Below are 23247 nucleotides of genomic sequence, written 5' to 3'. Positions count from 1 at the left end.
AACTATTAGGTTTGAGTGAAAGCAATTGCGGTTTTTGCAGTTATTTTTAACCTTTTAAACCGTAATTACTGTTTTTTTTTTAAAGATTTTTTTTTTTTTCAATTGGGGAAGGGGTACAGGACTTTATTGGGGAACAGTGTGTACTTCCAGGACTTTTTTCCAAGTCAAGTTGTTATCCTTTCAATCTTAGTTGTGGAGGGCGCAGCTCAGCTCCAGGTCCAGTTGCCGTTGCTAGTTGCAGGGGGCGCAGCCCACCATCCCTTGTGGGAGTCGAATCGGCAACCTTGTGGTTGAGAGGACACACTCCAACCAACTGAGCCATCCGGGAGCTCAGCAGCAGCTCAGCTCAAGGTGCTGTGTTCAATTTTAGTTGCAGGGAGCAGAGCCCACCATCCCTTGTGGAACTTGAGGAATTGAACTGGCAACCTTATGGTTGAGCACCTACTGGCCCATGTGGGAATCGAACTGGCAGCCTTCGGAGTTAGGAGCCTGGAGCTCTAACCGCCTGAGCCACCGGGCTGGCCCCGCAATTGCTTTTTGCACCAACCTAATATAATCTTCATTTTCCTTTTTAGATGTCAAGTACAGCTTTAACTTTATCTTTAGCTACTTAATTTAATAGTCTGATACCCAATTCTTAGTTCCCTTTGAAGAATTTCTACATTTCAAATTAGAAATATGAGTAACATTATTAGAATTTGTATTTGTTTTTTTGTTTTTGTTTGTTTTAATTAAAGTTTATTGGGGTGACAATTGTTAGTAAAGTTACATAGATTTCAGGTGTACAATTCTATAATCCATCATCTGTATGTCACATTGTGTGTTCACCACCCAGAGTCGGTTGTCTTTCCATCACCATATGTATCTGTTTTTTATATTAACTACAACTTGAGAGTCTTTGGCAACATGTTTCAAAGGAGGCAAAAAATCTACAAAATAGAGGATGCTGCATTTTCTTCTCATAAGAATCTTTCATACTTGGCTTTCACAAGTATTATTTTCATATTTTACTTGCTGTTAACCTCTGCTGATCAGGTATTGTGTACTTTTATCAGACACGAGAGTGTGTGGAGAAGTTACAGCTGGAAGACCGGGTTCTCTGCCTCCACAGCAGATGGCGAATCCTCTATGCAGGACTGGCCAATGGCACTGTGGTCACCTTCAACATAAAGGTTCGTGCTTGGGGAGAAAAGGCTGAATTCCCATTCCCCTGAAAAGTAGTGTGAGTGTGTGTGGGAAGACGTGGAAGGCAGACATTTTCCTGTTTTCTTATGTGAGAAAGCAACAGAATTAGCCGCTACTCAAAAACTGTTGTCTTCTGATGTAAGTGAAACAAGATCCTGCGTTCTGTCTGTGCAGACCCAAGTGTGCCAGGACCAAAACGTAACTCTGCTAAATTAAATCAAGCTTGACAATTGGGAGCCAAATAATGAGTCACAGGTTAAACTAGTCTATCTCATTTTAAGAATGACACCATGAAAAACAAGCTTAAGTGCCTTTGAGTATGACATTGATGTGGTTTGGAACTGAGCTGGGGTTTCATGAGGGTAGCCTGTTCTTTAAAGGGAACTAAGTCAAAGATTTGCCTTCATGCCCATGTGGTCTCATTTTTTTTCTAACCCAACGATAAATTCATTTGAATAAACCTTTATTGAGCATCTGTTATGTGCTAGGCCCCAGGATGAGTCTTAGGAAATGGGTAGGAAGCAGTTCTTGATGGCCCTATGTGCTTTATTAATGTAGTGGGACTTCATTTTGTAGCCTTTAAAGTATGAGAGACATGATCCAATTTGTATTTTTAGAAAATGCACTCTGAAGTTGATGAGATTGGAAAATACGGATAATAGTAGAGGCAAGGAGACCATTTAGGAGGCTTTCTAATGGAAGCTGACATGAGAAGTTAGACTAAGGGTGAAGAGAAGAGAATGGATAGAAGGTGTAATCTAAGAGGTGGAATTGATAGGTTTGGTTACTAATATGTTGTAACACTATATCCCAAGGTTATCTGGTCATCTTTTAACATCATGTTAGAATATTTACTGTGTTATACCCAGTTATAGTATCATTCATGTTAGTGAGCATCTACTATCTCTCAACATGCTAGCTAGAACTACTTATAAGAGATGCAATTAAATATTTCTGTTTTTCAGAAGCTTACAATCACATTAGAATAATCTAGCACATGTAATCAAGTGCCAGGTTATTTGGTTCACTTGACAGGAACAGATCACAGAAGGGTAATTAGTGAAAGCTTTTGCATTCCAGATGTGAAGTGCTAATGGCCTAGATTAGATTTGCTTAGGGCAATAGAAATAAAGAAGAATACCTTTCAAATATTTTAAAGGATAAAATTTGATAATTACCTAATTTTCTTCTCTTTTCTGAGCTTAATGTTATCAAAGGTAGATAGAAGTTAGGAGCAAGACTTTAGGGGCAAAGTGATGACAGGGAATTTAAATGGTCTTTAAATGGTTGAGGAGCCCCAGAAAAGATGGACCTCAAGACAGACATCTGAGAGTCTCTGCGGAGATGTGAATTTTGAAGCCTTGTTAGGGCTGGGCCTTTTCTGATTTGCCTGTACTCCTAGAATGCAGTGTTTCTAGAGTCTCAACAGAAAGCTAGGACTTTTTATCAGGGCCTATTCACCCCTGGGCCAGACACCATCAATCTGTCTCCCCAGCACCTTAAGATGGCTGAAATCGTTGCTCAGCTCTATAGGTTCCCAGCTGCCACTTTGTGCTTGTTTAGTTTCTGGGAGTTTTACCCCCTGCATGTACTTTAAGTACGTTTTTAGAGTTTTGGGGGAAGTGAGAGGCTTTATGAACAAGATTGGTATGTGGATGAGGGTAGCAAGTCTAAAATCTGAGAGAAAGGAAAGTTTGGGAACTCAGGGTGTGACCAGGCCATTCTGATGGATATAAACGCTTCTGTACTCTACTAAATGATGTCGTGACAGATGACATAGAAGCAGAAGTCAGAAGGGTATCAGAATAACAGAAAGGTGGAGAATGAGACAGTCTTACTAAAATTGGCTAAGAAAGTAGTTCTCCGTGGAGAATTTTGGAAACACCATGACAAATAGATTGTATAAATTTTGGATGACAAAAAATCGTGAAATTGTGCCTGGGTCTGTGGCCTGGAAATGTACTAGAATGTGAAACAAAGGTTGATCATTATCATTAACTTAAGGGAAGTGAGAGAGGGCATAGAAAGAGAACCAAGTTCTAATTATGATCAGGATAGGGTGGGTTGAAGTTAGAAACGAGTTCATAAGGTAAGAGTTTGCCACCACTGGAATGGGGGAGAAGGGAGTCATGAACATAAAGAGATTTGGAATGGGAATGGAAGAGCTTGGGAAGTTAAAGATTGGGAGTGGGTATGAGAAGTTTATAGGTAATAGAATTTAGAGTTTGTATCAAGGTAGTGATATGGGTTAGTTGATTTTGAGGTTTACCAGCTAAGTTGCTTTTATTTCATATAATGGTGGCTTATTTTTTCAGAACAACAAACGACTGGAAATCTTTGAATGCCATGGCCCTCGGGCCGTTAGCTGTCTTGCCACAGCTCAGGAAGGCGCCCGCAAGCTGCTGGTTGTGGGGTCTTACGACTGTACCATTAGCGTACGTGATGCACGGAATGGACTCCTCCTCAGAACTTTGGAGGGACACAGCAAAACGATTCTCTGCATGAAGGCGAGTATAGTGCAAGAGAGCAGGAGCTCGTTGTCTGGCACAAATAGAAGTGTTTGAATGGCATTCCCTGTGCTGTCTAATGCCTGACTTAGAACACAGTCGTCTTGAAAAGGGCAAGGAGGTTACAGTCCTTTTCTATAGGCCTGGGTCACCAACGCATGTCCTCTCTTTTAATATGTTAACTTAAAAATAGTTAAAGGGTATTTTATTGTAGAATGTAGCTACACTCTCCTGCCCTTCTAGGCTACTTCATAATCATTCTGAAGAGGTAATAAACCTAATAATACATTGTCAGTTTATCAGAGTATCTGGTTGTAGGACATATGTTTCAGTTCAGAAAATGTGAGAAACTTAACTATTTTTTTATACCTAGTTCATGCTCCTCTCAAGATAGGGTGGAAATTAGGGTTCGCCAACGTGCATTACAAATTACAGAGGAAACTCAGAACCTGATACCGAATCTGACTCATTGAGTTTTTTTTCTTTAAGGTGGTGAATGACCTTGTGTTCAGCGGCTCCAGTGATCAGTCAGTCCACGCCCACAACATTCATGTAAGCCCTGCTGGCTTAGAGTAAAGAAATCTTTAATAGAATGGTGGTTAAAGCTTGAAGGTTCCTCAGACCTCTTACTATTTAAATTAAGCCGCTTTTCCACTGAGAGGCTTGCTAATAATCCCTGTGCATCAGCTCTTGGATGATACTGAGCGCCCTAGAAATTCTGACCTCATCAAAATTTTTAATAGGGGGCAGACTCAGTTTATGTAAGGTTTAGCTTGAATGCCTCATTTAAACTTGAGACAAATTGAGCATCTGAGGCTCTAAAAAAGTGGATATGATATGTAGTTTAAAATAGAACAAATAAAAACAGCTGAGGCACTCTCCTCAGGTCAGAGGCAGCTCTTTGCAGCCCAGTTCCTCGTCTGTACCCTGGGGATAATCCAAGTCCCCAGAGACTTGTTGTCCAGATCCAGTGAAATGATAAAAGTGAAAATACAGTTGACTCTTGAACATGACTTTGAACTGGTTGGGTCCATTTACACATGGATTTTTTTTTCAGTAAATACCTGTACTGTTTTCGATCCACGATTGGGAATCCGTGGATATGGAGGGCCAACTATATGCATTGTTCTATGCCATTTTATAGAGGGGACTTGAGCATCCTAGGATTTTGGTATCTGTGGGAGGTGGGGTGAGGTGGGGGTGTAGTCTTGGAACCCTTCTCCCACAAATACCGAGGGACAACTTAAGTTTTTGGGGAGTTAAGAGTTGTGCTAATTTTCATCTGTGCAGGAGTGGGCACCCATAACCCCTGCATTGTTCAGGGGTCAACTGTACTTCGAAATCTATAAAATGCATACAGATAGAGTTATGGCCCTTCTCTTTCTGTGATCCTAAATTGTCTCCATGAGGATACATTTCACATATTTTGTGTATATAACAAATGCTTGTGGAAGTACTTCTGTTAAAATCAGTGTACATGTGTGTACAGGTAGCTTCAGAATTATCACGTTCAAAATCATAAGTGGGCAGGTACCTTGAAAATGTCTAGTGACCCTTATCTGTCTTCTGATGCAGACTGGTGAGCTTGTGCGGATCTATAAAGGGCACAATCATGCAGTGACTGTGGTGAATATCCTGGGAAAAGTGATGGTGACTGCTTGCCTGGATAAATTTGTTCGTGTCTATGAATTACAGGTAGAATTTAGATCCAGTATTTTGCTTGAACGATTTGGGGGAGGTTGTCTATTTGTGTTGGTATCGATTTTTTTACATAGTAAGGCTGGGGTGGGACCCAGGAATCTGCATTCTTCACAAGGGCTCTAGATAATTATGAAGCAGCTGATTCGAGGACTGCACTTTCAGAAACACTGCTCTGAGATATGTGGTCCACCCCATAGGTGTCAAAATTTAAACGGTTTCCAGATAGCAACTGTATTCTTACACAGAAATTGGTTTTATTTGCAATTACCAGCTCCTTCCTTGAGGAGGAGTACTTACCATGTTTCCCCAAAAATAGGACCTAGCTGGACCATCAGCTCTCATGCGACTTTTGGAGCAAGAATTAATATAAGACCCGGTATTATATTATATTATATTATATTAATTATATTATATTAATTATATTATATTATATTAATTATATTATATATATTATATTATATATATTATATTATATTATATTATATCATATCATATCATATCATATCATATCATATCATATCACGTCATGTCACATCACATAACGTACCCAGTCTTATAGTAAAATAAGACCGAGTCTTATATTAATTTTTGCTCCAAAAGACGCATTAGAGCTGATAGTCCGGCAAGGTCTTATTTTCGGGGAATCACGGTATTAGAAAGATTACCCTTATATTTCTGTTAAAATGCGACTGCTGCTTCATCTCGATGCCTCAGGTGTAGTTTTAAATCTGCCCCAGACCTTCAGGGACTATGCTTATCAAACACGAGGTATAAAGAGCCTAACTCTGTTTCTTTCCTCCACCTAAGTCCCATGATCGATTGCAAGTCTATGGAGGACACAAAGACATGATTATGTGTATGACCATCCATAAAAGTATGGTGAGTATTATGCCAGGCCACAGATTTACCTTTTACTAAAAATTCTACAAACTGATGTTACTACTTGTCGCTTCCTAAAATGACAGAGGTCTTGTTATCGATTACCTTTCTATCCCTTGGCATAATAATATCAAGATATAACCCAGTAATATTGTTGAATATTTCATTTTCAACAATCACTACAATGTAGCAAAAATCATTACAATGAAAATCTAATACTACCATTAAATAGAAGATGTTTCAAAAAGCATTGAGTGGTGCTTTTTCCAGAGACTTTATGATTCGAACAGAACATTGCAGTAGAGTCAGGAGATTTGGCCAGTGTGGCATAGTTACAGCAGACCTGACAGTAGACACTCACTCACTCCACCCTGCTAGTCCTCAACTTGTGTTATTTTTAAATTATGGGGTTGAACCAGAATGGATGTTTTTCAGACTCTGAGCAGTAGAGCGCTTTGTTTCAATGAAATACAGATGCCTAGTACATAATGCCCAACAGAAGCCAGAGCCACACCAGTTAAAGCGGAAGTCCGTGCTTCTGAGCCCTCCCAGTTTTGCTGTCAGCCATGGTCCCCAGAGTAGCTCTCTAAGGAGCACATTTTCAAAGTGTCCAAACTAGAAGATCTAGAAGATACTTTCCCACTGTAGTATTCTGGGGCTGGTTTGGGTTTAGTTTTGTGGTTTTTTTTTTAATTTATTGGGGTGACAATTGTTAGTAAAATTACATAGATTTCAGGTGTACAATTCTGTATTACATCATCTATAAATCCCATTGTGTGTTCACCACCCAGAGTCAGTTGTCCTTCCATCACCATCTATTTGATCCCCCTTACCCTCATCTCCTGCCCCCCACCTGCCTTACCCTCTGGTAACCACTAAACTATTGTATGGGTGTTTTTTTATTTATTACAGTTAGTACCAGTAGCTTTTGACTCTTATTTTGAGGATGTTTTGCTCTTTTGTGTGTTGTTTGGGTCTGATATGATAAACCTCTTTCCAGATTTATACTGGCTGTTATGATGGCAGTATTCAGGCCGTGAGGCTGAATCTGATGCAGAATTACCGCTGCTGGGTAAGGAGTGAAACTCTTCCTGTCACCAGACTTAGGAGTTGCTCAACCCTAGGCTAATTGATAGACCTTCATTATCAGCAGTGCAGTATTTTTCTGTGTGAAGCATCTACTTTATGACTTCCACTGCAGGACAAGGAAGGTTATCTTTAAAAACCATACGTAAAATGCTTCTATACTTCTTTAATTGAAAAGTCTATAAGATTACATATGATGTATATTTAAATATCCTTCACTCAGAGGATATTTATCTCCCTGATAGTTTTTATTTTGCTTTATTATGAAATCAGTACATGCTTACAGAAATATCAACAGTGCATAAGTATATGAAATAAAAAGTCGAAGTGCTTATTTTCATGTCCTGCCCAATGTACTATACCTATTCCTCAGGGATCATATATATTAAAAGTTTGGTTTGTGTCCTCATTGGTTTTTGGTGAATAGACAAACAAAAATCTGTCTGCTTGAATTTTTAAACCTCAGTTTTCTACACTAAATTTCATGGTTTTTATTTTTGGGTAGGTGCTTGTGATGAACCCTCAAAACTTGCACACCTGTTCCTTACAAGCCTTAATTTGTTTCATGAGTTCTAACATTGGTAGTGACTAAAGGAAAGTTTATGGCACTGAACTTTTCCCCCAAACCCTAACCTTCTTTTCAGAATTGATGGAATGACACTCTCTATTATTAAATTTGATTTTAGGCTTGTCCACAGCTTAATTACCTTTCAGCTTTTTACACTTTACTGTGTTTGCTTTTTAATCTTCTCATCAAAGGCAAGCAAAAATCTTGTACAACAGGATGCAGGCTAAACAGAGAGTTAATTTATCTAGAGGAATTGGGAAAATACTGACTGGTTTGAAAACTAGAGGAATGGGATAGTACTGACAGGAAGAAGAACTCAAATCTGCATTACATTTTAGAAATTAACATGTTGAATTAGAATCATAAGATTTATTACAAGCAAGCCTATAGGGACAGACGAAGCCAAGACAAAGAATCTTTATGCTTTCTGACTAACAAGTGAAATCGAGCCACATTTAGAAGTAAAGTTAACAGTTAAAAAAGAAAAAGTAGGTCATCGCAAGATTGTGATTCAAGTAGAATAATAAAGATTTTGTGTAAAGTCAGGCTTCCGCAGCAGACATTGTTTCCTACAACAAATATTTCCACAAATGTTTTTTTAATCAGGCATTTTTATTTTTAAATTTACAAGTCAACAGTTCTTAGAATTGTCAAAAACAACCCTTTCAATATTGTAGGATAGCTCTTTGTCTTTTAAATAAATGAACAAAGACACCCATTTTATGATGGCAAGATAAAGAATAACTACGATTTAAACTGAATTTTATGATAACTTGTCTATAAACATTTGCTTTTTCTTTATCTGTCTAATGATGTAATGGCCAACTTATTACTTTGCCTTCTCAAAATACCAGAGTCAAAAGACTTCCCAATCTTTTTAAGGTTCCTCATCATAGTGATAATTAATTTGATTGCCTCTGGCTTTGTTTTTATAGCCAAGAATAAATTAAAGAATAAGGGGCTTACTTTTTGTTTCCACCAAATTTGTGGTATACAAATAGGAATACTCTAATTGCATGTTTCCAGTACTATTTTTAACCTACCCTTTCATTCTGTTACTCTCCAGTGGCATGGTTGCTCTCTGATATTTGGCGTTGTTGATCATTTAAAACAACATTTGCTGACTGACCACACGAATCCGAACTTTCAAACTCTGAAATGTCGCTGGAAGAACTGTGATGCTTTTTTCACTGCTAGGAAAGGATCCAAACAGGTACATCAGTGGGACTTGAGGTCAACCTGAGATCATTCGACTGTTCAGAGCAGGGCTTGGGAGCCTTTTTTGCCTAGTTATTAATAGAATGTTTAGAATTGCAATACATAGGGAGAGTCTAGGAATTTTTCTTTTTATTATGATTCAAAGATTCGGGGGATAGCTTAACGAGGTTTCAAACGAAGAATGCTGGGTCCTAACTGCCTTTCGTGTGTGGATCTTAGAATGTACCCATGAAGCTCCCCTTGGCTTTGACTTTCTCTTGTCCTACCTGCTTTCTCTCACGGGCCCTTTTCCCTTTTTCCCTAGGATGCTGCAGGACACATTGAACGACATGCTGAGGATGACAGCAAAATTGATTCATGAAGCTTTTTGCCTCCCATGTTGGGAAGTCATTAGTTCAACTAATTTCACATTGGCCCGTCACACAGGCCACTCTCTTCCCTTCCCCAGTGAAGCAGGGAAGAAGGAAGTGAATACTACTAGCCAGGCTTACCACTAGCATAAGTCTGGGCAGCTCTATGGGATGATAGGTTAACACTTTAAGTTCTTGCTGGAGGTTTGTCAGATTGAAACAGGTTTTAAGGAACCATACTCCTCTGGGACAACATGGCATATAGTCATTTATGCTACTGGTGTTCGCCAGATGTTTATTAAAGATACAGATCTTAATTGGTTCCCCAGTTTGACCCTAATCATACCTATTTTTGTTAATTTCAGTTTGTGATTTTTTTAGCTTATGTTCGTATGATGGTTTAAACCTGTAGTCAGGCCTTTAAGTACCAGTTTGTTCAAATGCTAGATTTTTAGGATCAGTTTTAATTTCTTCAGTTGTAATAACTGGGTATTGAAATTGGAGCAAATTGTTTCCTGTCTTCATAATTATGTGCAGTGTGTTTCAATAGTCTCTTGCTTCGTAGATGGACAGAGCTGGCTTTAAATGCTAAAGAGAGATAAGTAGATTTTTTACAGCTAGAGCGATGGCTCTGCTGACTATATTTTAGGAACTCAGACAGCAAGTCACATAATGACAAGTCCTTACGGACGGCACTACCTAGTGAACCTCTGCAAGTTTGCTAGTGTACTTGGTTGGAGGCTGCATGCAGACCTAACATCTGCCTGGAAATCTGCTGTTAGACCTGGGCTCTCTCTGCTGCATGTATTGTCAGGCCGTTTGAACTGGAGGTGTTGCCTTTATCTCCTTTTCCAAGTTTCTGAGTCCCCAAGGCTGCTGTGGCTTTGAAACCTTTTAGTTTGTGCCATTGCCAACTCTCATTCTCTAGCTGTGCGTAGACGGCAGCCATCAGATACTTCCTCTGGTCTCACAGGATGCTTTCCACTCCCCTGCAGCACCCAAGATGGGAGAGTTAGGATAAAGCATCTGAATTCAGATTTTAGGGCCTCAAGCAGGTTTCTTAAAGACTGATTTCTGAAACCATTGTCTTACCTTCACTTCCCACTGGCTGGGAAAGAAGAGTGGAATCTGGTGAAGGTAAAGACTACCTGTCCATTGAGAGTAGCCACATTAACAAAACCTTAGTGAGTTTTATTTTGGGATTTTCTCTGGACTCTCAAGAGACGATATAGGAGTTTTGCTTTCTATTCTTTTGTTTCTGGATTTTCAAAACTCTGAAAGGTTGTTCAGAGAGAGAGAGAGAGAGAGACAGGAAGGGAGAAGAGCCCAGTGCCATGGAACCAGGCTTTGGGCTGTGGCTTCTCCTGTTTTCTAGGATTGCAGAGCATCCGGGTTTCTCTCCACCCCTGTTAGGACACACAGACATCTGCTCACATGTCTTCTTCACTCCAGCTCTAGGGCAGGGGGACCTCATGGGGGTGGGACTGGGGTTCATGGAAAGGTTTCAAGAGGGTATGCGAACCCCCTGTAATTGTATGGAAGACAGTATGTGTTCTTTTTTTCCAGGAGAGGCTCCAGGTGGTTCTTACTGGATCAAAAAAATATGAGAACTAATCTAGGAGCTACTACTGGATATTGATTGACTCCCCCACAAGCTATTTACTTCTGTCCTTGTGAATGGGAAAATGCTTTTGTTGACCACACTATTGAGATTTGTGTGATACCGGAGAGAGGATCCTATTGCATAAAGAGTATTTGTGCTGTTTCTCGATTAAAAAGCCTTTCCCACCTCTCACCCCCGTTTCCTATACTAGTCCGGAGGAGCTAGACTGTTCTCTGGGTTTGGGAATGGTGATTTCCCAGGAAAGTCTATTTGGATTTACTGTCAAACCTGGCATTTTTCTCTGGGCTGTAAGGAAGCCACATTTCCAAGTTGGTGGGGCAGTGTGCTAAGAAAGTTTCACATGCTCTGTTGCATAGGTGCCCTTCTGTCCTGCCTGAGGACATGTCTGAAAAGACGAGAGTGGTGGAGCCTTTGTAGGGTAGGAAGGGGGTACGTGAGGTGTTGGGCAATCGTGGGGAACCTTTGAAAGTATGAACAGACTGGTAAAATCAGGAAGAACTGATCTGAGTTTAACTTTGGTAGAATTGTGCAGTCTGTCTGCCTTTGTGTGCGCGGGTATGAATGTTCCTCGTACGTGTGTATGCATGTGGGCACCTATACTTAACAATACTTTTCCTCATGTCACCAACATTTTCTTTGAAGCAGTGGCAGTCATGTCTTTGTTTTAAGGATGTGTACAATTCATTTAACTCCAGGTTAGTGTATTACCCTAAATGCACTATTCTAGCCCCCGTTTAGCAATAAAGGCACCGTGAGCGTCTCGGCTGCTTATGTGTAGTTGTGTGTTATTACTTCTAAGTGTCTTGACAGTTATGCAGAACTTCGGCTGTTTGTAAGTCTTCTACAGTGTCTTGACTGATTCTGGCCCTCTGTCTCCCCTTAGAGAAGAGCTGTGGCTCAGGGATTTGCACTGACTGGTATTTAGTACTGCATGAAGAAAGGAAACTGTTACATGACCTGACAAAACCTGACTCATTTCTTATAAAGAGTTGGAGGCCATCTTTTAGGATGTTGTTTTTAGCAACGTGTGCCTACTTCTAACGGCCAGAAGCCAGGGAAACCACAGTATAAATCCTTTTGTGTGCATATGCTAATGTTTTAGTGGCAGTTTGTTCTGATAAAATATCAGTCACTTCAAGTTTTTAATCAGGTTCAAAATGTATTTTGGCATACTCCTCTACTCGGTGATAAACAGTTAAACACAACATGCAAACAAAACTCGAAGGACAAAGAATTATCTTGAGCTGATGTTACTTGAATTTGAGAGAACATCATTGCTCCTACACTCCTGCTTTTGTGGGGAGATTTTTTTTCTGTCTCAGAATAGCAGTTGAGTGTTTAGCTCCTGACCTACCTGTAAGTTATAGGCAATATCACTGCTGTCTAAGTGGTTATTTGCCCAACAAAGATTTTTTTGTTTTTGTTTTTGGGTTTTTTTCTTGGGGGGTAGATTATACAGTGGACAACTTTAGTGACTAGGTATGTGGATGGTTTGGTCGGAGTAGATGTACAACATTTAGTGGAATGGTATGGTGTGCTCTATGGAAGATAATTCACTGGAGGGAAGATCAAAGTATATTGTGAAGTGAGATTTGAACAGCACGTTCCCTCTGGTTTGCTCAAATAACTGCAATTTATATACGCCGACTTACAGACTTTGTTCCTGTTACCTAACGGAGAGCTCCTAGACCTGTTTTGAAGGCCATGCCTGCCATGTTGATGAAATAGTGATTTTGTCCCTGCCCCAAATCATCATGGTCCTCAGGATGGCAGAGAAGATGTCTAATGGATAGGAATAGAAGCTGTGGTAGACGTGATTTGGGCTATAGTGAGTTCCATACGCAGGTGGATGTGCAATCCTGATGTAAACCAAACCTACTAATCAGAAAGTAACCTCTCACATCACCTCCACCTCCCAAGTATGTGGCACTGCTAGGTCACATGGCGACTAAAGTTTTCCAGATCTCAAATTTAAGGTAGTAGCCCAAATGTATTGGAGGAGGGGGGGTCAAGGAGGAAAGGCTGTTCAAGATCTTTCTCCTGCTTAAGATAAATAAATACATGCCCTAGAGCTGCTCCAGAACCCAGATACCTGAATTTTTTTTCCTATATTGAATATGGAGTAGAAGAATGAAATCGAATGATATTTGACTACAGAAAAAATGTTTATAAGCAAATAGCTTAGCCTTCTTACATTTTGGTATAAAAGCTGTGAACTTCATAACTTTGTAAAGCAAGAAGATATAAAGCAAATACAAGAGTAAAATAAAGTACTTTTACTAATTGTTTCCTTTCATTACCTTATCTGCATATTCATAGCCAACCCGTTCTTTTTCGTGTTGGCATAGAGAGTAAGAAGGGTGGAAATCACAAGATGGTTATAGATAAGCCACAGACCATGAGCCAGATAGTTTGGCAAACAGCCACATTTAAGGATTTGTTCAAGGTCATACACAGGTCAATTAGGGGAGGAGTTAAGATTAAAAACTACATTTCTGCTCCATAACACTCAGGTAAATGCCCCTCTAAGTATAGAGGACTCATTTATTTTTGATGTTCTAAATATGTACCAACAACCATTCCTCTTCCTTTTCTCATATATCTTGGAAAGTATCTGAGTGATTTCTATGCTCAAGAAATAGCAATATGCATGAGTAAAGTGGGGTTCGGGTTTTATGTGTGAATGTGTGTTTTCCTTTGTTGTATTTTGAAACTAGGGCTCTCTCTACGTGATGAGTGTAAGATTGGAAGCTTCTCAGCCCCGCTGTGGCTGTCTGCTAAATGTGAGAAAACAAAACATGATAGAACCAGTTATACATACGCCTTTATTTAAATCAACTTTTTTCAGAAGGCAGCCAAACCTCTGAGTCAGGGCAAAGTATCCAGCCCTCTTTGACTGAGCTAGTTTACTCCAGAGCAGGCCCATCCTGAAACAGCCGGACAGAAGCAAGTGCTAGTTTGATTATTGTCCTGTGGATGGGAGAACATAAAGGTGCCAAAGGGCTGTAGCACAGGAAGTACCAAGTGCCATTGGCAAATGCTCTGTGAACAGCCTAGGGCAAGCTAAGGAGAGCATTTGCTTCAGACCTGAGGCTGCTTAGATTCCGAGGGAAGCTCTCATCTGGGCTACAACGAGCTGAGGCAGACAGACACGTGCCTCCATATGGCAAAGGGACAAAATTGTTCTCCCTCATTCCTTAACTAAGGGGTCAGTCTGGGCATGACAGATGGACAGATGCCCTGAGGCCGAGTGGGGAGTGAAGTAGAGGAGGAGGAACAGGACCGATGAGGTGCCTGGAGGTCTGTTGGGGGTACAGCTACCGTGTCCTTTTCAGGTGAGTGGCTCTAACTCTGCCGGGTGAAGTTGAAATCCTGAGTGATCCTGCCTGGCCTTGGCTGAGACCAGCTGGGTTCAGGCATACATGGTGAGCTGCAGCCACTGAAAGAGGAAGTCCCACGATCAGAACGCAAACCAGAAAAGAGGGCTCAGCCCGAGATATCTTACAGGGCAGGGGAAAGGCACAGCCTCAGCATGTCAGACACTGGGAAGGCTTTCTGAGAAGCAGCATCCTTCCCCCAGATCTCTGCTAGGAAGGAACTGAGGGCCCTGTGGAGTCTTCCCTCATATCCATTCCCCACAGGCCAAACTCCCCGCTGAGCTTCCCTTTATGTTCCTTTCTACTGCATCCCTCCGCCACCATTTGGAAGAGAGGAGCACGCCGTGGGTCCAGTCTGCCTCACTGAGTCCTCCATCTTGAATTTTAAGATACAGGGGAAGCGTATGGCCTCTCAGGCTTTACCTCTAGAACGTTGAGTTTGATGATACCGTCTCCATCCTTGTCAAACGCATGAAAAGCTCCTGTGTGGAAGAAGGAATGCACAGGCCAGAGGCTGGTTACAGGCTCAGTCCCCCTCCACTACGGAAACTTCTCCTAAGAGGACCACGCTCTGCCAGGCAGAGTAGCCCGGTAGCCCTCCCTGTGCCATCCCATTGTGAGCCTAAAGATGGCCTTTGCCTTTGTTCCGCCTGGATGGAGTAGAGTGGGCGATCGGGCTGATTCCTGCTGCCACAGCGAAGGCTGCAGGAGGGGGCAGGAAGGGCACGAGCCCGGGAGGGGGCCGCCCACTTACGGAACATGCCCTCCATCCTGACGAAGCAGCAGATGAAGCTGTCGAAGTCAATGTTCATGTGTTTGTCTGCGTAGCGCATGGTAATGATGTCGTAGAGCTGGCTGTTGAGGTGGAAGCCTGTGGAGGGCGCCCATGAGAGGAGGAAATAGTCGCAGTCCTGGGGCCTGCGTTCTATTTTCCCTGCCTCCGGGCCAGTCTAGCTTGGGAAGGAAAACGAGAAACGCTTTCCTTCCTCTAGTAGGGCCCAGCAGCTTAGTGTTCCCTGCCCAGTCCTGCTTCCACCAGCTCGAGTCCACATCCCGACCACCTCTTCTTCCCCAGCACCTGCGTCATTGACTGCATTTCGCATCTCATAGCTGTTGATGGTGCCGGATTGGTCTGTGTCGTAACGTTTGAAAATTTTCTGGCAATAGAACATTTGAGGACAGAGGTCACACGCTAAACCCCTGGAATCATCCCCCTCCTTCACTTCCGTGCTTCATTCTCCCCACCTGCCAGGCTTTAATCTTCTTCCAGAGGTGATGGAACTCTTGCAGGTTCAGTCTCCCAGAGCCATCTGTCTGGAGGAAGGAGGTCAAGGCTATAGGGTACACATAGCAAAATCCCCCTGGACTGGGAGGGGCTTCAAGTGGGCTCTGCAGGGAAAGTAGCCCCAGAGGAGGGCACTGTCCAGGGTATCCTACCCACTGCCCCGTCTTGGTATTAAACCCTCCCCTCCACGCCTCCTCAATCAAAGTGTCTATGACCCAGGGAGCCTGTGTCCTCAGAACCACATTTGCTTGGGCAGGACCCCAGGCAGAGTCCCAGCCTGAGTTGAGAGCAGGGGTGCAGGGCCTCGTTATAACCCAATGGCCTTCCCAATTTGTGCATCCAACAGCCCCTTTCAGAACAGCAGACAGGATGTTATGACTCAGGACCTCCTTAAGTCTTTCCTTGGGCATGAATTTGGACCAAGCTGCCTGACTGGGGCACCCCTCATTGTTGCCCAGGCCCGCTTGGGCTGCACAGGGGCTGATGACGGGGTCATGAAGGGTGGCAGGAAGGATACATCCATGAGAGCAATCATGCTGCGGCAGGACTCCAGCGTGAACCCTTGTGTCTTCAGGTCCTTATCTAGGAGGGATGGAGAAGAGTGAGGAGCTACTTTCAGGTAACTAGACACCCCCCCTACCCGCCCATCTCACGTAACAGTTTGAGCCACTCACGTTTATTCACAACTGTGTTAAGGATATTCTTGAGCTCATCTGCACAGATCTCCATGTCCTGAGGAGGAGGGGAGAAGACTCATGGTTCAAGAGTATAGCTGCTGATGGAGCAGAGGCTTTGCAAAGCAAATCCCAGCTCTCCATGTTTGTAAAGCCCTGTCAGTGCTGTTCTGTCATGGGGAAGCTGGGCCTTTGCTGAGGAAGATGGGCATTGTACCTGCAGCTGTCCAGACTGCAATGGGCAGCTCCAAGCAAAAAGGCCTCTGACCGCCCCCAGGGGGATGTTGGTCTAAAACTCAAGGGCTTCACTTGTAGGTTTCTGTGCTATGCACATATATGTCCCGTTTCCACCCAAAGCCAAAATGACATCTGCTGAACAATCATGAAATAACTGGTCATTGGAACGGTGATTCCAGGAGAGGAGCATCTGTGGGAGTCGGGGTTGGAGGTACTCACGTCACCCGCTATCTGCCGAAAAATGTTCTGGAATTGCTGCTGTTCCTCACTTTCCTGGTCAGCTTTGCCAGGCCGAGGCTGTGGAAGCACAAAGGGAAACTGGTTCACAGGGATCACGGAGATGGACGGACCCGTGAGGAAAGTTCCTTGTGGGCTGAAGGAGCCACAGTACCTGAAACAGCCCTAGGTGGCAGCAGGAGCTGGGGACAGAACACATGCTCGTCTTTCTTGGTCAAACCTGGTAAGCTGGAGTGAGTATCATCTAGGCCCCAGTGACCCTTCACTCCACACCTTCCCAGCCCAGACACCCCAGCCAGAGATACATTAGCCATGCAGACATGTAGACAGCCCCTTGGTTCCGCCATTCCCACCAGCTAGAGCCCTCTCTGCTGTTTTGAGCCTGACCTTCTCAACCAAATGAGCCTCCTCTGCCTCTATCATCTAGGTCTCAGAGGACCCCTCTCCCTCCCCACCTAGGTCTGGGCACTCCAGGATAGACGAAGTGGTCCTGAATTTGTCTGTACACTTTCATCCCTTAGCCCCACCTCCACTAAATGTTATGTGACCACCTCTCCCCACTCCAGTCTTAACACCCTCCCCTGAGCTCTGGAGGACTCCATTTCTGATGTCAGCCCTCTTTTCTGCTACTGTTCTTTATCCTCCATTGTCCAGAGCTCGAGGATACCAGGAAACAGTGATTCTGTTTCAGGCTTTGCCCCTCCCTTCCCTCGTTGTCCTGGCTGGATAGGATCCATCAGGGAGGCCCCGCCTGTCCTTCCCATGCCCACTGGCTTGGTGTGACTGCCAACCCCCAAGACCTTCACTCCAGCAGCATGCCAAATTATGGGAGGACTCGGTGAGAGAAAAGGTCAGTGAGACAAATCCAAACCTATAGATGTTAAAGGGACACCCCATTTCTGTGGCCCTTTGAACTCTGAGCACCCCAAGAGCATAAGAAGAGGACCCTGGTGTGTGCTGGCCACCCCATTCATGCTACATGCTCAGAAACCTGTGGGGATTTCTCTTGCTTATCAGGGCTTGTTTTGTCTTTGCCCTCCTCTGGTTCCTGGTCCACGCTCAGTTCCTTGTTGCTGTTTGCTCTGTCCGAAACGAAGATGATGGGCTGGAGAGAGGCGGGAAGTGGGAAGGGGGCAGGAAGGAAGCAAGGATTACAGGCTGAGCGGGCACGTGGAGGCAACCCTCCTCCTGGAGCAGCTGGTCCAGTGAAGAGGAAAAGAGCAGAATTAGCTCTCGAACCTCAGTTCAAGCTCCATTTCCGCTATGGACAAGCTGTGTGACTTGGGGCAAAGACGCTGTCTCTCTGGACCTCAGTTAGTTATGAGAGTTAAATAAGGTGTTTAGCACATGTGAAAATGTTAAGAATGCTATAAGCAACATGATCTAGTGTGGTGATCTTCAAATATTTTTTAACCTTTTTTTTTTCCAAATGGAAACATGGTTCACATTTAATTTCCCCAGAAGCCCAGTGTATATAGTCATTAGAAACAGCTTCTCTGCTTGATGAAGAGAGCAAAGCTCTTTTCCCTTGGCACCCCTATATCAACATGGCAGCTGCTGAGGCATCTCCAAGGAACCTCCAGGACTCCACAGAGGACAAATTGAAAAAAGGACTCGATTAGTGGCATGGTCAACGGGTGAGAGGTCAGAACACTGGGCTGGAATCCCAGCCCTGCTGTCACATACGAAGCCTCTCCGGCCTCAGTTTATTCATCCATTAATGTGGCTGATACATCCGGCTTTGCAACTTCTCGTAGAGCTCTTGTGGAGGTCACGTGAGATACTGAATGTGAAAGTGGACTGCCAAAACATTTAAGATGGTACGCAAATATAAGGGATATTTTCAAGACATGCTCATGCAAGCGGAGAGGATATGTAGAGGGTGGAGAATGCCTGGCATGCTGTGCCAGTCCCGGTTGGGGCTATCCATCCCCAGGGAAAGCCAAGGAAGGCTAGGCTATAGGGGCTGGTGGCTGCATGCAGAGAGCAATGAGGCGACCACAGTCTCTCAAAGCAGAAAAGGAACCTGACCAGTCTCTGAGTCCCCACCTGCCTCTCCAAGCTGTTCGTGGAATATACCTATAGAAACAGCTCCCCCAGCTTAGGCTCCCTGCAGGCTCCAAAGGCTCTGGCTTGCTTTGCCTTCCAAGCAAAGGGTCCTGCTAAAGCAATCTCAGAGCTAGTGGGGGGTCACAATCTGAGGGGGATGAGTGACCATGGACATGGCGTGGCCATGGGCACCCCTGCCAGGCCCACATCTCCAGGCCCAAGTATGGGTCTGGACAACACAGGCCATGGAGTGTAAGGGGCCTCCACCAGAGAGGAGCGAGCAAGAAACACAGGTTTTGGAGCAAATAGATAAGGTTTCCACTCAGTTTCCCCACTCATTAGTGTATGTTTTTGGGCAAGTCACTTCACTTCTCTGAGTCTTTATCTTCACCTGTGAAAGGGGAATGATCATAGCACCTACCCTGTAGATACTGTCGTGACTGAAAACAATGTATATTTTACCTCCAGCCTGGAGCCTCATGTGTGGCAGGCGCTTGATGAGTGTCAGCTCTGGTCGGCGCCAGCACCAATACTCGGAGGACCCCCACGATGGAGCCTCCCATCGTTAGACGCTGTCATAAACACTAACACCAAACATTGTCTGATGGCCTGCGGCTACTGCGCCATGGGCTCCAGGATGTCCAAAGGTCAGTCCTTTCTGGATGGTACTCTGGTGCTCAAACTAAAATTCTGTAGGGTAACGATTACTGCAGGCATTACTGCCCTGGAGACCTGGGGAAGTTACGGTGTAAGCGGAGCAAGGATGGGGTGGGGGGTTTGAGTTGCTAAACAACGGTGATCTTAAATTCCGAAAGTACATGAAGGAAACAAGGTCACTGGTCACAGATGAAATCTTTGAGTCCCCTGAGATGCTCTTAGCACACATGGCTACTTTTAGCAATGGTGTCCTTACAGCACAGTGGTTATAATCAAGACATCCAGAAGGGGCTATTTGAGGCCCTGGTGAATTACAGTGACTCCCAAGACCCCAGGAGGGCAAGCTGCCCAGGCAGCCCTCGTTCATTCTTCTCCCTTAAACCCACCAGTCAGGTTGAGCAGCAGCTCTGGGGTTGAGAGGGTGGAGGTTCTCTTCGCGTTTCCCCTTTGCCAAATGAACACAGGCAGCACGTAGAGTCCATCAGAACCCAGCTAAGAGGGGCTTGGGCTCAGTGAGGTCACCATCTAGGAGGGGATTTGCCACAGGCTTCACCTGGAGCAAAAGCCCTGGCAGTGACTTAGCTCCTCTGCACATCGTCTCCCATCCCCTTTCCAGGAGGAGTGGGAAGCAGGCAGGGAAAGAGGAGGGAGGAGATGTCCTGTCTACAAAGCGGGCAGCTGGCATCCCAACACCCTCACTCTCCATGGAAACCCTCATGCAGCTATCTCCCTGTACCCTGAGGAACTTCACCTGTTGCCATTCTCCCAAAGAATTGCTTTGCATAGACAAACCCACTTCTAAGCAAGGTAGGGTGCCCTTTTTGTTTTTTGCAGCACCCCCATGTCAAGCCCACTTCCACAGGTTGGCCATCCTTTCCCTCCCTCATGTGAGAGGCAGGCAGGTAGCATAGTGGTTCAGAGTGCAGACTCTGCATCCAGACCACCTGGCTCCAAGTGCTGGCTCTGCCACTTACTGGCTGTGTGGCCTTGGGCAAGTTAGTCAATCTGTCTGTACCTTTTCTTCCTCTGAAAATGGGGATAATGATAGTCCTGATTTCATAGTTTTGTTGTGAGAATTGAGTTTATCCATGGAAAACACCTAGAAGAGTGCCTGGCACGTAACCTTTACTCAGCAAGTGTTAGCTCTCGTTATTCCACACCCACAGCTGCACCAGGAGCTCAGGGAGGGAAGTGGGAGGTGGGGGGCGGGGGAGAGGCAAGTCTGGTGCGCATGCACTGGCACATACATGCACAAACACACTCCATCTGTCTACCCACTCCCCCTGTTACACCCACCTTGGGTTTTTTCTTTTTCTGCACAAGGAAAGAAAACAGTAAGTGAAGTTAATGAAAAGCAAGTTTTCAGAAACCCCACTGGCTTTTGGCTTCCTTGTGACATGGTTGTCAGTGTGGGCGGGGTGCCGGTGGTCCAGAAATCCGGGTCACATGGAGCCAAAAAAGCCTGCAAGTTGTGGGGAGGCGAGAATTCTCCAGGCCCTGAAACCAGCAGTGGCTATAGCTTTGTTTTGGAAGTTCACTCTATGATTGGACACAGCTAAGGAGAGGAAGCTTCTAGCTAATGTTTTGTATTTTTTATGAAATTGGTTACAAACGCACCAAAACAAGTAGCTAACCAAAACTGACCTAAAAATGAATTTTGTTTGATTTATAGTTTGGGGGGTTTGTTTGTTCGTTTGTTTAGCAAATATTTAACCTAGGGGGACTTAATATGGAAATGCAGGTTTTGCATTTCTTTTGTATTACGAGGTCTGGCAGCCTGCACAGACCTGCAGCCCCCATGGCAACAATCTGGGAGGAGCTGCTCTCTGCACTGTCTGGGGTGCCAGTCATTACCACCCCACTCATCCCTCCAGCATAGAAACCAAGTGTCCGTGGAGAACTGCAGGCAAATATGCCAGTGTAGGGACACCAAAACCCCACACCTGCCTGCACTGCTCAGTTAGGTGACATGGCAGCTCCCATAAGCTTCTGGGTTTGTAACTCCTGATAAACACTCTGCAGTGATGACCGATGTCCAGGAGATAAGAATAGCACCAAGTGCACTTAATACCAAAACCAACACCTGTGATCATTCAGAAGGCACTTGGAGATCTGGCACTGGCACAGGGTCTGAATTAGAACCACGAGTGTCACTACCCAGAAGACAGTTCGGTGGGGTATTTGCTGTCTTCTGATTGGCTCAGGACACACCCACAAAGCACAAGGGACTGTTTACTAACCAAGGCTCAAAGCTGCAAGACAGTCAACAGGACTCCTCAACTAAAGGAGACCCCAGCACACACCAACTCTGTGTTCTAATTCTGGGCTTCAGCTCCCTGGAGACAGGCCTCAGCATGGGGAGAGAGCCCGAGTCTGGGTTCCAAGATTCTGGGTGTGAGTTCTAACCCTGTGAACTCTGTGAACTCAAGGGCGCCATTTAACCATGCTGAGTCTCCACTTCCGTACTTGCAAACCAGGGATAAAAACCTTATTACACTGCACAAACCTTGCAAGGATCAAGTGAGATAGTACCTGTAAGGTATAAAACATGAATAACAGCCCCCATTTGAAGGCCTGTGCTGGGCCAGACACTTCACATATACCATCTCATTGATTCAAACCTCAAAAAGCCTTGCAAGGCATGTGTCATTATCCTCATTTGACAGGGGAGGAAACTGAATCAGAGGGGTTATATAACTTGTCCAGGTCACCCTGCTGGTATGTGTAGGACCCACATACCTAACTGCAGAGCTGGCGTACTTTCTTTTCTCTATGTGAGATCGCGTCTCATAATCTAGTATTCATTGCTGCTCTTATCATCCCTTCCTTTGGCCTTGATCTGCCCTCTAACTGTTCAAACTGCTTGTCCCTTCTAGGACTCTCTTCTGCACTTCCCAGCCCCGGACTGATTACATGGCCCTGGGACCTTATGGCCCATTACTTCTGGCCATGCCCAAGAGAAGTTATAGTAACATGGACCCCCCCCCAGACTCCCGTCTCCCTTGGGCGATACCCACTCTGCCCTCCACCACCCACCTGGCCCCTGGACCTTCTCAGATGTAAGAGCTAAACAACTCACCACTGGCCGATCCACGGAGATTATATTTTCAGCTTCCCTGGAAGGAACACAGACATGAGGGGGTCTTACAGTTACTAGGAGCAAGTAGGAAGCACAGAGAGGATTTGCTCAGGTCACATCGCTTCTCAGAGCTAAGTTGGAGCTGACCTCAAGAGAACCTCAGGAACTAATATCCCCCATATGTACTATCCCCAGCAGCCAAGAACAGACACACGGTTCTCATTGGCCAAACCCCGAGGCATGACCTAGCCACCTACCCATAGACCTTGTGCTTCTTTCAGGGACAGAGATCAGAGTGGCAGGGCCTATGAACTCATCTGTGGTGGCCAAGAGGGCAGGACGTGGCCTTGTTGGCTTTTTTGGCCATCCTACCTAAAAGTTCAGTCACCCCCAATACCTCCTATTCCTTGCCCATACTTAATTTTTTCTCCTTATCACTTATCAAACTCTAACATTATATATATACACACACACTGCTGTCTCATGCTAGAATGTTGAGCTCCATGAGGGCAGGGGTTTTTTCTGTTTAAGTCA

General features: G+C 44.4%; 2 protein-coding genes across 9 annotated transcripts in view; one reads left to right on the top strand and one right to left on the bottom strand.

The window, feature by feature from the left end:
- The window catches only part of ZNF106 (zinc finger protein 106), a 61700-nt gene extending 48286 nt beyond the window's left edge, over positions 1-13414 (top strand). For all 5 annotated transcript variants that reach the window (XM_088797157.1, XM_019725407.3, XM_019725406.3 and 2 more), the window contains 8 exons: positions 1056-1172; positions 3501-3692; positions 4182-4244; positions 5268-5387; positions 6201-6272; positions 7273-7344; positions 8993-9139; positions 9449-13414. In XM_088797157.1, coding sequence (XP_088653283.1) covers positions 1056-1172; positions 3501-3692; positions 4182-4244; positions 5268-5387; positions 6201-6272; positions 7273-7344; positions 8993-9139; positions 9449-9505 — 840 coding nt within the window. In that variant the 3' untranslated portion in view covers positions 9506-13414. The remainder of the gene's footprint in view (positions 1-1055; positions 1173-3500; positions 3693-4181; positions 4245-5267; positions 5388-6200; positions 6273-7272; positions 7345-8992; positions 9140-9448) is intronic.
- Positions 13415-13929: 515 nt separating this feature from the next.
- Positions 13930-23247, bottom strand: part of CAPN3 (calpain 3) — a 44737-nt gene continuing 35419 nt past the window's right edge. For 2 of the 4 annotated variants that reach the window (XM_088797159.1, XM_019725413.3), the window contains 11 exons: positions 22714-22750; positions 20931-20948; positions 17920-18033; positions 16911-16988; positions 16455-16512; positions 16298-16362; positions 15741-15809; positions 15574-15652; positions 15250-15366; positions 14919-14977; positions 13930-14557 (listed from right to left, as the gene is read on the bottom strand). In XM_088797159.1, coding sequence (XP_088653285.1) covers positions 14531-14557; positions 14919-14977; positions 15250-15366; positions 15574-15652; positions 15741-15809; positions 16298-16362; positions 16455-16512; positions 16911-16988; positions 17920-18033; positions 20931-20948; positions 22714-22750 — 721 coding nt within the window. In that variant the 3' untranslated portion in view covers positions 13930-14530. Of the gene's footprint in view, positions 14558-14918; positions 14978-15249; positions 15367-15573; positions 15653-15740; positions 15810-16297; positions 16363-16454; positions 16513-16910; positions 16989-17919; positions 18034-20930; positions 20949-22713; positions 22856-23247 lie in introns of those variants that run through there. The other 2 variants (XM_088797160.1, XM_074327871.2) reach the window with 2 other exon arrangements.

This window comes from Rhinolophus sinicus, chromosome 3, assembly GCF_057876585.1.
Source record: "Rhinolophus sinicus isolate RSI-liver-muscle chromosome 3, RSI-T2T, whole genome shotgun sequence".
In the NCBI taxonomy this organism is placed as follows: domain Eukaryota; kingdom Metazoa; phylum Chordata; class Mammalia; order Chiroptera; family Rhinolophidae; genus Rhinolophus; species Rhinolophus sinicus.
Note: the sequence above shows the minus strand (reverse complement) of the source record. Positions and strands in the feature narration are given on the sequence as shown.